Genomic DNA, 15723 nt, shown 5'->3' on the forward strand with positions numbered 1-15723 from the left:
TATGATTGAATTGATCTCAGCTTTTAATTAATGAGTCATGTCCAAGGGACTTCAAGGCTGAGATACATCCGAGATCATCATCTTTGGGATTTCAGGTGTACATTAATTGAGAAAGAAATACATATATAAAATGAATGAAATCTCCAAGTTGAATCTGAACTTTTTCAGCCTCATTGACAATACTGAGCAACGCCATACATTGATATTAATAAAATACTGTGAAGAACCCTTTTAGATTAGAAACTAAAGATAATAGATAGACTTATAAAATCATAATGCGATTCACTTTACTCGCTACGGCTACTCTCTCTATCTTTCCTACCCTATTTGCCGCGCCCATGCCTGTGAAGACGAGCGCAGTGACGATCCGTGATACTCAAACCGATAATCTAGTAGCCGCCGTCTCCAATGCCCAAACTCTTGGCTCAGCCGTTAGTGGTATCGTAGCACGTATCAGTGAGTCAATCCTCCAATGGGTCTCTTAACAATCTATTCGATTTCAGCTGATCAATGTCGGTATTTCTGTATTTATGTGTATAGAGGCAGATCCAATAAACTCATTAAAAGTGTATGAAGACGATTCACGTACTGGAACATATGATATTCCCAAAGGATTGTCCAACGCATTCAACACTGCTTTAAATGGAATTGAGACTCTACCTTCTTTAACAAGCTCAAGTAATCCATCAGAAGAGGTATTTGCGGATTTCGGACCTTTGGTCAAAACTATTACAGTTAGTTTATTCTATACTGCAATAGATTTAAAACTCCTCACTCAAGATACGGCCGGTTTGTACGTTCCTGGATATAGTAAATTCATCGGTGATTTAGAGTGAGTACATTTGTAGACCCATGGAGAGCTGTTACCAAACCAACGAGCTGACTGACTGAATTCAAAACAAACTCTTTCGCAGCGTAAACTCATTCGCATATGTAAAAGCTTTAGATGCTAAATACATTGGATTCACAGACGCACTTGCTACAGCGTGAGTGCGGTCGGTTTCACTTCACGTACTTTGGAAATTATCACTCATTTGTTCAATCTCGTACAGCGTCGGCGCAGATACACCTTTGGGTCAAGCAATCAAAGCTCTTGGTGGACAAACGTTCTATCTCATCTTCGACCACGTTTCGCCTACTGGATAAAGCGTATTCAGTCACGGATTCGATTTTGATTTGATTATAGTCTTCTTTTAACTTGTTTATATAATGTATCCATAGTATAATAGTCTTTAATACTGCATCTTTTCTACATGTAAATGTATTCAAAAATATTCTCGCTACAGACCTCGGTACAATTCACAAACTTGTGGAACGGTTTACAACTTCAAACTGACTCCCATATCTTCCCATAGTCTTCCAAGGACACTATCATCTTCTGCAGCCCATCCTTTTGACACTGCCCTTGTGAATTGATACAAAGCAGCTTGACCCAAGAATAACGGAGTATTGTATTTCTTCGACTCATTAATAACGATTGTGAGATCCTTGACCAGAGTGGAAGTGGCTGAATGTGGCGTAGAAGGGGGATTGAACATTCGTGGTACGCCTATATGTAATATATAAGTCGTTAGTACGTGATAGGGGATTTCTGACTTGGTCAGAATTGATAAAAAATTGACCATGACAGCACCAACAACAACAACAATGACAACAATAATCAACTCACGGTCAACCATCATATAACTGTATGCTGCACCAGCTTTAACCACTGAGAAAACTTTTTCCAAATCCATTTGTTTATATTTAGCAAAAGCCATAGCTTCAGCAGCTACAGCTAAATGTATACCAGCCAAAAGATTATTGATAAGTTTAATTTTAGATCCATTACCTATACCGCCTGGAATATAATGAAGGTTTTTAACATTTCCTTTAGAAGTGGATAAAGTTGATAAGATTGAATGTACTTTTGATAATGATGATTCAGGACCAGAAGCGAATATAGCTAAATCACCAATGGAAGCTCTTGATGGTCCGCCTGATATAGGTGCGTCAACTATTTGTAAATCTTTGGATAGATCATCTAGGAGTTTTTGGAGGTTGATTACTTCAGATGGTGCATTCGTTGATGATATGATTATCGTACTTCCATTTGGTAAACCTACATAGGAATATCAATTTTAGTACCAAGTTAATCTGTTGCAATACGCCATTAGGATCGACAAGAGTACGGACAAACTCACTCGAAGCTATACCTGATTTACCATCTACACCGAATAAAACACTTTCAGCTTGTTTAGCGGTATTGGTGACCAATAAAACCGCTTCAGTTTCCTTGGCAGCTTGAATCACATCACTGGTAACTTTACCGCCTTGTTTTGAGAATTTATCCATTGATTCAAGGTTGACATCGTAGCCAACGACTTGTATTCCTTTGGAAAGTAGAGCCGATGCCATTGATAATCCCATTACACCTAAACCAACAACCAATATTTTCTTGATTTCCCCTTCTGAGAGAGAGGTTATATTTAATTCTTTAGCATTTGATTCCTCTTCTTCCACAGTCCCCTTTTCAGCTACAGATTGACCACCTAATTTTTCCCATAATTGAGATATCAATCCATCATCAACTTTCGATAATCCAGCTCCTATACCAGCTGTGAAAATCTGTTCTGCGGCACTACATAAAGGTGCTGGGAAAGATAGTTGTCTTGATTCATCCATCACGATTCCTATATCTTTCGCGATGATAGTCATGGCTGATTTAGGAATTCCATCGTGATTCAATGACCAAGGGACTCTGTGGCCGACTGGAGGTATTACACTACACTGGTTAGCTTAAATCTTCCCTTGCCCATATATCTCCTTTTCAAAAAGATGAAATAGCACATGCACATATATTTCCAGACTTAAGACTAGTATTCGCGAAGAAGAATAACAAATGAGATTTTATACCAACTTACACATGAATGAATCACCCGAAGCGGTTCTAACAACATTATAAACCAATCTAACGTTCAATCCCCAGTTCTTAGCTAATGAAATCACTTCACCTTGAGATGCTATTTGTACAGCACAGAACACTTGATTAATCAATTTAAAATCACTGGCAATACCAACTTTATCTCCTACTACCGAAAGTGCTCCTACTGGTTTTTGGGTGAGTGCTTCCAGGACCGGTTTGGCACGATCAATCGATGATGATGTACCAGAAGTCATTATTGTTAATTCACCCGTAGCAGCTCGAGTAGATCCTCCAGAAACGGGACAATCACATAACTATATTTCCAATGGTAGCATATAAGCATCAAGTAAAGGGACAAAGGTAAGGGAAATAGGGAGAAAGGCCTACTTACACCAATGTTTTTTCCTAAAGCATCTAATCTCTCGGAAATGGTGACGAGGAAAGCAGGTGGAACAGTTGAGAAACAGATTATGACAGAGTCTTTTTGAAGTACTAGGTGAATTGAAAGATACAGATCAGCATTGTCGATCTCGGGTATGTAGATTTCGAGCAAAGTAAGAGATGGAAAGATGTTATAGGGACAGCTCGGATCAACATTCACGGCTTTAAAGTCGATTTATAGCGATGGATCATAACCATATATCATCAATGCCGGAATTGATAGGATGTTATGAAACTCACCATCTGCAACACCACCTTTGCCAAATAAGACATCTTCAACTTGCATAGCGTTAACCACCATTAATGCCAATACATGTACATTCTCAGCTGCTTTGGCTGGCGATTCACATCCTATCGCACCTGCTTTTACTACAGTTTCGAGAGATGGTTTCCACACGTCATATGCTTGTACTTTGAATCCTGATTTGACCAAGCTCTATTTTCGTATCTCCAATAGAATCAGTGACTATCCCGTCGAAAAAAAGACAAAATATAGATGACATAACATATTTACTCACACTACTCATTCCACTTCCCATAGCGCCTAAACCTATCCAACCAACATTGATATTTTCACTCATTCTCGATTGACTCTTATTTCTTGCTGTTATGCGTTCCAATGTGTAGTCCTTCAAGTAGACTATCAAACAAATGACTGAAGAAGGATATTGAGATTGATCTATTCTCCTGATGAATCTACATGCATTCTCATTATACCTTATACCGTACACTCTGAATATGATAACATGTGATGGGGGGATGGAAATGGTGGATGTCCTCGCACTAAATTCGGCCCGGATCCACCGGGCTAGATAGTACGACAGTCAACATGAAATCTTACATGTACGATTATGTACGTACACGACAAGACCTCCCTTCTGTCAGCCACGTCGCAGTGAAGCACCGTACACTTGGCGTGGGACTAGCTAATGAAGTATATGCATGCATACACGTAATTTTCAGAGACTTCCTCCACTACCTGTATTCTATGTATGGTGTAAATGTACGTGCCAAACCCCGCTTATCCGTCTTTACCCGGTCATCTAATCGGTCCACGTCCCATCTACTGCTTGGAAAGAAGAGATCTTCCAGTCATTTCTGCAAATGAGCACAAAACAGTATCAGCATCAGTATGAAACTTATTCAGTTACAGATGGCATTTGGGAGTATTGGGCGACGCGCAAAACTAACCTTCAGGTTGAGGAAGACCCAAGATAGCCAAGATCGTAGGAGCAACATCTGCCAAAGCACCTGGCTCAGAGGATAGTTCCAAAGCACCTTTGTCCCCAGTAACGATGAAAGGCACGTGGTCTGTTCATTACAATCGTCCTATCAGTCATTGGCTCACTTTAGAAGCTGGGTACATTTAAATCACTCACTGGTGGTATGGGCTGTGTGAGGGTTACCAGTGACGGGGTCAAGCATTTGCTCAGCATTACCGTGATCAGCAGTGACACACAGTACGTATCCTGCTTCTTCACATGCATCGTAGACTGTCTTCACTGCGGCGTCAGTGGCTGTGATGGCCTTGACGGCAGCGTCGTAGTCACCAGTGTGTCCGACCTAGGCAATCCGTTTTCAGCTCAGTCATTCTAATTAGTAGGAGGGTGGCAAGGACAATGATCAACTCACCATATCAGGAGGAGCAAAGTTGCACATGACAAATTCGAATTTATCTGATTTGACGATTTCTCCAACTTTGTCCGCAACAGCTTGAACAGACATCTCAGGTTTCTTGTCATAGGTGGCAACTTTAGGAGAAGGGATCATTTCTCTGGCTTCTCCAGGGAAATCTTTCTCTACACCACCGTTGAAGAAGAATGTGACATGAGCGTATTTTTCGGTTTCTGCAAGGGTATAACCCAAAAACAGTTAGTCTGATCGAGTTATCGCATGAAAATGGTAACACAGAAGTGACCATTGTTGAACTTACCAGCGATATGGCATTGTTTCACGTTTTGTTTACCTAACCATTCGGCGAGCACATTGGTCATTCCTTGAGGAGGGAAAGCGATGGAGAATGGGAATTCGGCATTATATCTGGACATTGTGGTGATATTCTATATCAAGTGAACAAGGTTGATTAGCTTCCTTGAATGATGTCGCTGGTCTAAATGAGGACACTCACCAAGTCTTCGGGAACGGTCACTTCCATAGGTTTCTCGGGGAGACCAAGGACCGAAGTCAACTCTCGCATTCTGTCAGATCGGTAGTTGAACATGAAAAGGGTGTCTCCCTCTATTTGAGTCGGGATCGTCAGCTTGTTCAAATCTTTCTCTCACTCCACTGCCACCTACTCTTCCCCCATGCGCATTGCATTGGCACCCTACGTGCAGTGCCCCTAAGCCATCGTACACCAATCCTGTCATTCACATACAGACGGCTCGCGATGACCGGTGACTGGCGACGTGACCACCTCATAATCTCCCCTCGCCACTCCTTTCTGTCTCACGTTGTCACCGATGAAGACAGGTTATACTCACTCTTGATTCTAGAATCTTCTGAACCTGCGATGATAGGCTTGATGAATTCATCTGTAATACCATTTTCATAATTTTTCTCAACAGTTTTGATCAAATCGTCTTGAGTTGATTTTTCACCTTGACCATCAATTAAACCATCGATAGCAATCTTGATTCTATCCCATCTCTTATCTCTGTCCATTGCGTAATATCTTCCTATAACAGTTGATATTTCACCTACACCAATTTCTTTTATATAGTCTTGTAATTGACCAATATATTTAGTGGCTGATTTAGGTGAAGTATCTCTTCCATCACCGAAGAAATGAATGTAAACTTGAGATATATCATGTTCTTTAGCAGCTCGAAGTAGAGCGAACAAATGAAGAATGTGCGAATGCACACCTCCATCAGAAACTAATCCACATAAATGGAGTCTACCATTAGTTGATTTAGCATGTTTCATGGTTGCAACAATTGCAGGTTGTTTCTGAAATTCATCTTTTTTGATTGCTGTAGTCGAGGACGTCACAAACATTAGCGAGATACATCGGACCGATAAGCATAAACTCACATTGATCAATCTTGACGATATCTTGCCAGACGATTCTACCAGCACCAATATTCAAGTGACTATAAGTAAACCCAGATTGTTAGTGAGATTCCACCTTTTTCTTTAGCCTCTTATCGCATGATTTATTGGATTTGCGCCAGTATATGATCTCCGATAGCTATCACGAAAGGACATCACTCAACTCACCCGACTTCAGAATTTCCCATCAAACCTTCTTTCAAACCAACCGCCAAACCATGAGCTTCTAACTCGACAAAATTGTGTTTGTCCCTGATGGCATCCATGTGGGTTGTGTCACCATGGAAGATCGCATTTCCTTTCTCGTTATCCGATAGACCCCATCCATCGTGGACGCTAAGCACAGTCAAAGGGAAATCATCATCAGTATGGCTAGCTCAACACAGACCGATGACACAGTCATAGAGGAGGTAACGTGGAGGTATCCCTCTCCCACAATGGCGGTTGCTTGAGTACCTTTGTATCTCAAACAGAAATCAACAGATATCACTTACATCAAACAGACCTTCTCTATTCACAAATGAAGACTGGTTAGCTCCGAATCATCACTCGCAGCAAGAAGTTGAAGCAAACTGACTTTTGATTTGAACATCCTCTGTCTTTTGCTTTTTAGCGTCTTGAGCTTTCTCAGGGGATCCAGCTGTTCTAGTTGACATTGTGTATACAGTGTTTTCTATTTGTTATAGTGGATGCGAAACAGGAAGAACAGACAGAAGAAGTGCATCTCTAAATGCTCCATTCAATAATGATATAATCAACGTCACTGAGCACCACGTTTATCAACTTTTTTGGGGGGAAGATGGAGCAGAATTTGATCCCGTTACATATCCTTCGTATAGATACAGAGAATGACATCGAGTATTTCATACGTTATGCATTGGATGATCTTTTCATATACAAGTATCATGCTGTCATTGCTCATCTCTCCCTTCATCACTAACCTACTACACGATGCAATTTCTGGATGTCTGTTATCGTGGTGGTTGGACAATTGAAGATGAGCTGATATTTCTTCATCAAGTAGGGAAACCAAAACTCACCACTTAACAAGATATCACCTTGTTTGACTACCTGTTCATAAATCAGAGATTTATTTTGATTTGATGCTTTTTGAGTAGTTATAACACCATCTACTTTATCGATCGTGCAATTCAGTCTACCTGAAGCGATGAATTTTGATAAATCTTTGTCAATGAAATATTCTGAAACACCAAAAGATTTTGCCATTCTTTCCAAAGTTAAACTTCTATAACTTTCTAATAATTGCGAATACGCTTTTATTCTCATTTCTCTAACGTAGAATCTTGCGTGAGTTGATAGAATTGGATTTGGAAGTAAATAAGTTTGTTCAACTTCTGCTAATGATGAGAAGAATTGTGAATAATTCGATTTGTATAATGATTCTACCATTGATTGTAATTGTGGTATAGAAGTTACTGTGCTTGTCACCTCTGAACTTGATAGGATCTAATAAACGAAAGATGCGTTAAACTTGTTCTGAATAACGTTGTGGAAAAACTCCGTCAACTCACCTTGGCTTTTATTGCCTTTCTATCACATCCTACCCCGGCAGCCAATACAGTCAAAGCGACGAATTCTTCATATTCCATCAGTTCAGTAGCGGTGAAAGTTGATAATGAATCGATTAAGAGATCAGAAGCTTCTTTGAAATCTCGGATGGATAAATGATGAATTGCTCGATAAACCTTTAATCGATTACGTCTATCCCAATCACCACCAGAATCGATAAGTCTGTCAGAGAACCCAACTTGTAAGCATTAAGACATTCCATACAGCCTTGGCACGGCAAGGGGATACTCACTCATTCGCTCGCGTGATATTGGCCGTTACGAGATGTGTATCCGAAGCGAACAATCCTACTCTCACCATGGCTAAAACAAGGTCTATTCGAGCTCCAAGTCCAGCGGTTTTCTCCAATGCTGTTTCGAGAGCGGGCATGGCTCGTTCCTTTTGACAAGTACGTTGTCAGCATTAATGTAGCTAAATGACGCGTATCTGCCCTTCTACTATATCACGTTGACTTCATTCAAGCTGTCTTTTCCAGGCCCCTTCATCAATCCCCCTCCACCCAAATTGATCTTGTGCAAGCGAATTTGTGACATTACTCACCTTATCACCTATCCTACACAGATACATAGCTTTCTCCCTTAACGTCTCACTAATCTCGCTATCCCCTTGATTTTCTTCAGCGTCTTTCAACTTTTTCTCAAACCCTTCTAACGTTTCATTGTTTTTCTTATCAAGTGTTGAGATGAGATCTGCTTTATCCGATGAAATCGACCGTAAATAAGGTGCCATTTCTGAGTATCATGTGAATCAGCTTTTCGATCCTCATCCATGGGACAGCAGGATACACTCGAAAGCTCACCATCCTCTTCTACAGCTTTCCAAAATGAAGTACTGGCCTCATCTTTCAATCGATCAATGTTGTTTATTTGATAATACCATGTTGGTACTTTTAAGTTTGGGAATGGTAATGGTACACTGTCGTCTGCCATGTTGCTGCGTCGGTGTTGCTTGATAGAGTAAGGAGGGGTGATGCTAACAAGTGTGAAGCTAGTTGATCTTTCTTTCCCATGTATATATGATTGAAATGATACTACTTGAATGATGGGATGCTTACACGGTGACGCGGTGTAATTGCTTAAATGGGGTACCAACATAAACTGACACTACCTCAGGGTGTTGGTATCGCCTCGCTCGTCCTTTTGTTGGGTTTTTTCACCCCCTCTCTCTCTTTCTTCATATTCATCATTCGTCATTATTGTTGTTTTGTTGTTTCATCAACTTTGATACCCTCATCGTGACCTTTCTCATATCTTCTCAACCCTCACTTCCGTGGCTATAACCTCAGCAGTCTCCCCGGTCGATTGAGCACAGTGATTCTCGAGTTGAAGGCATAGCTGGAGGCGGCAGCATATTGTTCCCAAGAAAGGACTTATTGACGCGCCATTTGAATCGTCAATAATATCTATCGCATTCCTTCAATACCTCAGTTACAACCTCACTTTACGAATATAGTCGAATCGAAAAGGTATCATTTTGACTGTACTGCTACGGACACCTGACGCCCACCCGATCTCAAAAGCAACTCCCCTCTAACCTCGGTCGGTCGATCCCAGAAAACGTCAAATCGATTGATCCCTTTCCTTTCTCCTCATTCATAAACGTTTGTCCCAGCTCACATCTTATCGACGTTATCCAAGATGTCGCACGCATTCAAATTCGGTTCATTCGATTATTTCTGTGAACATGCCGCATTAGTCGTCTGCCCTTTATTGGGTTCATCTCAAGGTACAATGCCTACTTGTTATAGTAGAAATGTACAATTAGGTTCTCAAATTATATTTCAACCGGGTGAGTACCCATTCCACCCTGTTTCCTTCACCTGGCCTACCAGATTCTGCTCGAAGCACTGACATGTATGCGATTTATTTTAGCAACTTGTTTCGTTCATATCGCAGCATTGGGAATGACAGCTATCATGTTATTTCACGTGAGATCAAAATACACAGCTGTTGGAAGGAAAGAAATTGTCACTTTCTTCTATATGTATATGTTTGTTGAATTATTAGCCATCTTCTTGGACTCAGCCATCATTCCCACTGCGCATGCTGTATATCCTGTAAGTCATCATAATATAGAAGTCAAACATAGGAGCCATGCAGAATCGAGCTGATATACGGATAATGGGAATTAGTGGTTCACAGCTGTTTATGCAGGATCAATAGCAGCTTTATATTGGTGTATCTTAGTCAACGGATTTGTCGGTTTCCAATTATACGAAGATGGAACTCCACTATCTCTTTGGGTAAGTGCTCTCTCCCTCCACTTTTCCTACACGAAATGATATCGACAAATGCGACATACTTTGTGCAGAACCAAATTGCTAATTCTTAATTCCAATATGATAGCTGCTTCGATTATCATCATTAGTAGTCTGGGGAATATGCTTCTTCATCGCCATAGCCACGTTCAAAGGATACGCTTCATTCAAATACACAAATCCAGTCGGATTATTCGTAACGTATTTGGTATTCCCCGCTGTATGTGCAGTGGTTTATTTCGTATCTCAATTTTTATTGGTAGTCAGAACACTCGATGATCGATGGGTAAGCACAATCATCTATCATTCTGTTTTTCCAAGGTTTTTGAAAGCTGATTCATACCTCGTGTAGGTCATTGGTGATCTTGTCTTCATGGCTGGATTCTTCGTTTGCGGTGTCGTCTTGTTGTTCGCTGTTAGCGTTACCATCTGCGACAAAGTCAACCACTATGTGGACGGCGGTGAGCAGGTCAACCAAAAATCTATTGGGATACCCATACTGATTGAATAATATTCAGTTTTCTTCTTCTCTGTCGCCATGTTATTGACAGTAATGATGATTTACAAATACTGGGATTGTGAGTGACATCCAGCTGCAGGCATTTTTCCGTACAGGATTATCAGCTAATACATCAACCTATTAGCGATTACCAAAGAAGACCTCGAATTCTCAGTCGGATCCAAAGCTGCCGTTTGGGAAGTCAAGGATCCTCTTATGGCTGTGAGTATACAGATGATTTGCTGCTAATTTGCGAGATTCATATATTGATAACATTCGAAATAGGGTGGAAGCGAATACTATCCTGAAGATGATGCCCAGTCATCTTACAGAGGTGCAGGAGGTTCACTCGTAGGGGGCATGGGTGGCAACAACTATTATGGTAACTATCCTGCTCAAAATTACGGTCAACAACAATATAACCAAAGTGGAGGCGGAGGTGGTGGTTACAGTGGTGGAGTAGGTCAATATAATGGAAATCAGTATCCCGCTGGGCATTACTAGTATCGCAGACGAAGGAGTAAAAGCAAGGTAGAGAACTCAGAGATAATGTAGCTAGCTAGGACGCTAATACGTACACGTACACGTATTCGTGTTCGTGTTCGTATCCGATCCACAGATAATGACTTGATTTTCGGTGTTACTATTATATCCTCCTTTCCTCTTTTATCACTCGTCCCCTTTATATACCCATCTTCCTCTTCTATGCTTGATAGGACTTATGACTAGTCTGTGTTTCTCTCTGTATTCACGAACGTGATATGATATGGACCTTTAATGATTTCAACATATTCGTGAACAGTAATTTCGTGAGCCGACAATTTCAAGGTTTCTATTGTTCATCGTAGGTTCAATAAAAACCTCCACGTTCAAAGTCCACACGTTCAACGATAAAAGTAGTTTTATTGGTGCTATCTTGTTCTTGATCCCAAAAGAAAGATCTCGGCTGAAACGTTTAGTCTGAAGATACACAATGACCACCACGATCCCAAAGACAAGTTATGGACATCCACCACCGATCTTACTAACATTGACCATAATACCAATATCACTCTCGTTAATTCTCAACCCGTTATTACCTTTAATCCTTCCTCGATCTACATCTATATCTACAACAACATCAAAATCTATATCTACTTTTCTGCCTCTATCGCTGTACGAAGAAAGTAGGTTTCCAGCATTACAAGCGAACGTCGGATTCGCTTTATTGGCGTTTGTGGGTGGGGTTTGGATAGTACCTAGAGTGAGCGAAGCGTTTATTGAAAAAGGTTTAAAAGGTAGAGATCTGTTAAAACCTGGTGGAAGATCAAATGGTCCGTGGATGTGAGTGAAGTCCCGCCTTTCACTATCTGTATCTCTGGGGGGAGTTCGCTCAGTACACTACCGTCTAAGATGAATGGCTCTTTACGATATTCATGCTAATTCAAGATTCATCTTTACTTCTACCAAAACCAAACACCAAAAACCCACAACTACAATAACAACAACAACAACAGCCCAGAATGCCTAGGTCTTCCTTGCGCAAGTTGGTATCTTGGATTGATGATGTTATTCATTCCATTCCCATTCTCACATTTATTCAAATCGAAATCATTGTTAGGAGATGTCGGTCGTCCAGAATCATTCCCCCATAACGAGGTGAGTTTTACCTTCTTACCTCCTCAGGTAAACAGAATGCAATCAAACACAACACTTTGTCTACCAAGCTAATTCTTTTTCATACATTTTTGATTAGCTCACATTGTACTTATCTTCATTACTCTCTCTCCTTACTGCTACTTTACTCGGATTCATAGATGATTTATTCGATATTAGATGGAGACATAAATTACCTATTCCAATAGTAGCTGCCGTACCTACCTTATTAGTATATTACTCTGTTGGAGGTGCGACAAGTGTGGTTTTACCTAAAGCTGTCGGAGGTTGGTTGGGTGGTATTGGTTTAGGAAGGTTTATGGATGGTAATGTCGTTGATTTAGGTGAGTATACCTTGAATCGTAATGTAATCATTTTATCCTCGTGCTTGACAGATAATTTCTTTCAACTCCTTTTACAAAACTATAATATCTTTTTGATTACCCTTCACTATGGCTTTTTTACTGACCACACTATATCACATCGTTAAGGCCCGATATACTACCTATACTTGATACTCTTACCGACATTCACAACGAATTCAATAAACATCTTAGCAGGTATCAATGGAGTGGAAGTATTACAAGCGTTGATCATATCATTATCAGTCTTACTAAACGATCTATTGTTCTTACCTATCTGGCCGGAATCTCTGTTGGTTTGGATGAAAATATCGAATCCCCAACAAGGTAGAATATTGGATTGGGCAATTGGAGAAGTCGTTGATAGGCATTTGATGAGTTTTTACTTTATGGCTCCTTTATCTGGAGTTTGTCTGGGTTTCTTATGGCATAATTGGTGAGCATCCTCTCTCTCTCTCTCTCTCTCTTCATCTCTCTTATTTTGTCTGGTTCGTTGACTTCCATGGTCTGATGTGTTATGTGTGATGAACAACTTGTTAGGTACCCCGCAAAAGCTTTCCCAGGTGATACCTTTTGTTATTTCACCGGAATGGCATTTTCAGCAGTTGCTATTCAAGGTCATTTCTCAAAAACGTTAATATTATTCTTCATTCCTCAAATATTCAATTTCATCTTAAGTTGTCCCCAATTATTCGGTTTAGTAGATTGTCCAAGGCATAGATTGCCTTCGTGAGTATTACGCATCTACACAAAATTGGATTTACCAACTCTGGTCTCAGATGAATGTAGACATGGACAGCTGATACCTTGAGATTCGAATAGATACGATGATAGATCAGGATTACTCAATCCATCAAGAGTGATATTCGAACTACCTCCCCCTAGAAAAACTGTGATAGTCTTGGAAATACTTTCATTCTTAAAATTAGTCAAACTTGAGAGACTCCCACCTATCAACGAATCCTCAAAGGGATATATCAAATCGTCGACTAATTTAACTATAATCAATTTCCTATTAGTTCATTTCGGTCCTATGAGGGAAGATAAATTATGCATCTTAGTTGGAATCGTTCAAGTTTCAGGGAGTATAATAGCATTTGCAATAAGGTATGGTGTAGGAAGTTGGTTTTATGGTGGTGATAGGAGGTAAAACCATTGAAGGAAAAAATATAGAATGCATAATATATTATATTATATTATATTATATTATAGTATTCACATGTATTCCTGTATACATTTTATTGCAATATTGAACTTTGACGGCACGTTGTAAAGTATCATTCCACCCAGATAGTCTACTCGTTCTTGGAGATGTAATGCTAATATTTCCATCCCATGGATCTCTGAGTCTACAACGTCCACTTTCGTTGAATCAGCAGCATCTTTCACCATATCCCACCTTGCAGTAACAATGAAGTTTATCTCTGAAAGTTCATTCCCCATCCACCATTATCTTGTTTCTCAAATTTGAAGTTATCCGTCGATAAACCGAAATTTCCAAGTAAGGAATTACCTAAATCTTTCAATTTACCCATCATTTCGTCCATCTGTTTCTTCTCTTCCACTTTGATTCTTTCAGGTAGATTTGTTAAGGATCTCCTGATTGATGGGTTTAGAGGTGATGAAGGTGGTAAGAGATTTTGAAGGAGTGTATAATCTATTTTGGGGTTAATACGTCACGAAGGGACGTCAGCATTAATGAAGTTCGAATTTAGTAGATGGTAGATGAGGCAGAGTGTGGTTCAAGAGTGGATGGAGCAGGAACAGGGGGTGAGGTCATAGGCAGGCGGTAAGATACAGACAGCCAATAACATTAGTCAAACAACTTACCATCTTTAGCAGATACCAGAGCTGACAACTCCCCTATTCGTTCATTAGCAGTGGCACGTCGATGTAATCCTTTAACGTAGTTTGGGTCGATCTTGAGTGCTGCAAAAGGGTGCATCAGCTGTGTCCAACGAATACCTTGCTACTTATCGTGGGTTGTCAGGAGTTGATACCCACCTTCAGTACAAGCTTCAACAGCTTCTTTATCTTTTTTCTGATTGTTTTTCAAACAAAGTAACAAAATACAAAGTTCAGCTTTATGACATTGATTCAAGTGTGCCTCTTTTACTTCTGTTCAAAGCTACTGGTGATTCCTAAATGGTGCAAAAATCAAAGGAAAAAGAACTTACCAAAGCAAGATAACATGCAGCTAAATTACCCCAAACATTCTTCGTACATTCTTTAATCCCATTTTCTACTTGTTCCCTTTGTTTCTCTTGGTCACTTGTCGCTTTTTTCAGTTCTTCTTGTTCGATTTTAATAGCTTCTTCTTCTGTCACTTCTTCGATCCCACTTTCCCCTGACTTGTTACCGCCCTTTTTGGGGTTGACAGACTCATCCTCTTCAGGAGGGGAGGGTATGTGTGGTAGATGATCTATAGCTTTAAGGTATGTTGATATCGCTTCATCATATTTCGGTATCGGTTTAAAAGTGAATAAAGCGTTTCCTTCGTTTTTCAGTCTGATAGCTTTCGTAAGAAGCTCCTATGGGTCATCACCCGAAGATCAGTGACTCTTTGAAAAAAAAAAAAAAAAAATGATGGATGATTTCACTTGAACAGCACTGAGATGATCCGAGATAGATAGACTTACATTCAGGTCTTCAGTTGAGAATTTAGCTTCATCAGGTTCGACGATATCTACAGCGTCTTCCCATATCTCGTCTTCTTCCTCCTCTTCTTCTTGGTCGTCATCGCCATCAGGATCTACGACTCCCTTGTCTGCGGTATGTGATTGAGTGGTATCACGATTTGAAGCACCGTTCAGTGATCCAGCTTTAGAAGTTTCACCGTTTTTCTCTCCCCAGTGGAATTGCGTTTTGGCCCATTCGGGAGGTTGGAATTTCCTGGCGTCAAATTCTGGTAAATCGTCAAACGTCGGTTGGGTTGACATGACACTCAAAAGACGATCAGCGGAATAAGAGTTGAGAGTAA

At 40.3% G+C, this 15723-nt stretch overlaps 7 protein-coding genes across 7 annotated transcripts; 3 read left to right on the forward strand and 4 right to left on the reverse strand.

Moving 5' to 3' along the window:
- Window positions 1-275: 275 nt before the first annotated feature.
- Window positions 276-1146, forward strand: IL334_000778 (uncharacterized protein; the record flags this gene model as incomplete). Its single annotated transcript, XM_062932542.1, has 4 exons — window positions 276-456; window positions 541-832; window positions 915-986; window positions 1053-1146. The coding sequence occupies 4 exons, from the start codon at window positions 276-278 to the stop codon at window positions 1144-1146; spliced, it is 639 nt and encodes a 212-aa protein (XP_062788593.1).
- A 173-nt stretch (window positions 1147-1319) lies between these two features.
- IL334_000779 (uncharacterized protein) lies at window positions 1320-3927 on the reverse strand (the record flags this gene model as incomplete). Its single annotated transcript, XM_062932543.1, has 7 exons — window positions 1320-1549; window positions 1670-2101; window positions 2184-2750; window positions 2904-3219; window positions 3297-3397; window positions 3587-3782; window positions 3865-3927. The coding sequence occupies 7 exons, from the start codon at window positions 3925-3927 to the stop codon at window positions 1320-1322; spliced, it is 1905 nt and encodes a 634-aa protein (XP_062788594.1).
- Window positions 3928-4409: 482 nt separating this feature from the next.
- Window positions 4410-7056, reverse strand: IL334_000780 (2,3-bisphosphoglycerate-independent phosphoglycerate mutase; the record flags this gene model as incomplete). The annotated part of the gene is made up of 11 exons (XM_062932544.1): window positions 4410-4444; window positions 4538-4657; window positions 4726-4909; window positions 4979-5193; window positions 5280-5406; window positions 5475-5584; window positions 5830-6321; window positions 6383-6441; window positions 6569-6736; window positions 6895-6910; window positions 6978-7056. 11 exons carry the CDS (start codon window positions 7054-7056, stop codon window positions 4410-4412), a joined length of 1605 nt encoding a protein of 534 aa, XP_062788595.1.
- A 280-nt stretch (window positions 7057-7336) lies between these two features.
- IL334_000781 (uncharacterized protein) lies at window positions 7337-8919 on the reverse strand (the record flags this gene model as incomplete). The annotated part of the gene is made up of 6 exons (XM_062932545.1): window positions 7337-7368; window positions 7441-7867; window positions 7933-8152; window positions 8223-8368; window positions 8531-8721; window positions 8790-8919. 6 exons carry the CDS (start codon window positions 8917-8919, stop codon window positions 7337-7339), a joined length of 1146 nt encoding a protein of 381 aa, XP_062788596.1.
- Window positions 8920-9627: 708 nt separating this feature from the next.
- Window positions 9628-11250, forward strand: IL334_000782 (chitin synthase export chaperone; the record flags this gene model as incomplete). Its single annotated transcript, XM_062932546.1, has 8 exons — window positions 9628-9778; window positions 9862-10046; window positions 10122-10232; window positions 10336-10533; window positions 10600-10708; window positions 10766-10825; window positions 10892-10968; window positions 11032-11250. The coding sequence occupies 8 exons, from the start codon at window positions 9628-9630 to the stop codon at window positions 11248-11250; spliced, it is 1110 nt and encodes a 369-aa protein (XP_062788597.1).
- A 469-nt stretch (window positions 11251-11719) lies between these two features.
- Window positions 11720-13893, forward strand: IL334_000783 (uncharacterized protein; the record flags this gene model as incomplete). The annotated part of the gene is made up of 6 exons (XM_062932547.1): window positions 11720-12069; window positions 12243-12384; window positions 12482-12725; window positions 12873-13179; window positions 13284-13472; window positions 13566-13893. 6 exons carry the CDS (start codon window positions 11720-11722, stop codon window positions 13891-13893), a joined length of 1560 nt encoding a protein of 519 aa, XP_062788598.1.
- A 268-nt stretch (window positions 13894-14161) lies between these two features.
- On the reverse strand, window positions 14162-15682 carry IL334_000784 (uncharacterized protein; the record flags this gene model as incomplete). Its single annotated transcript, XM_062932548.1, has 5 exons — window positions 14162-14400; window positions 14574-14672; window positions 14748-14784; window positions 14921-15274; window positions 15383-15682. The coding sequence occupies 5 exons, from the start codon at window positions 15680-15682 to the stop codon at window positions 14162-14164; spliced, it is 1029 nt and encodes a 342-aa protein (XP_062788599.1).
- Between the last annotated feature and the right edge of the window lie 41 nt (window positions 15683-15723).

The sequence above is a fragment of the Kwoniella shivajii genome, chromosome 1 (genome assembly GCF_035658355.1).
Source record: "Kwoniella shivajii chromosome 1, complete sequence".
NCBI classification, from domain to species: Eukaryota; Fungi; Basidiomycota; class Tremellomycetes; order Tremellales; family Cryptococcaceae; genus Kwoniella; species Kwoniella shivajii.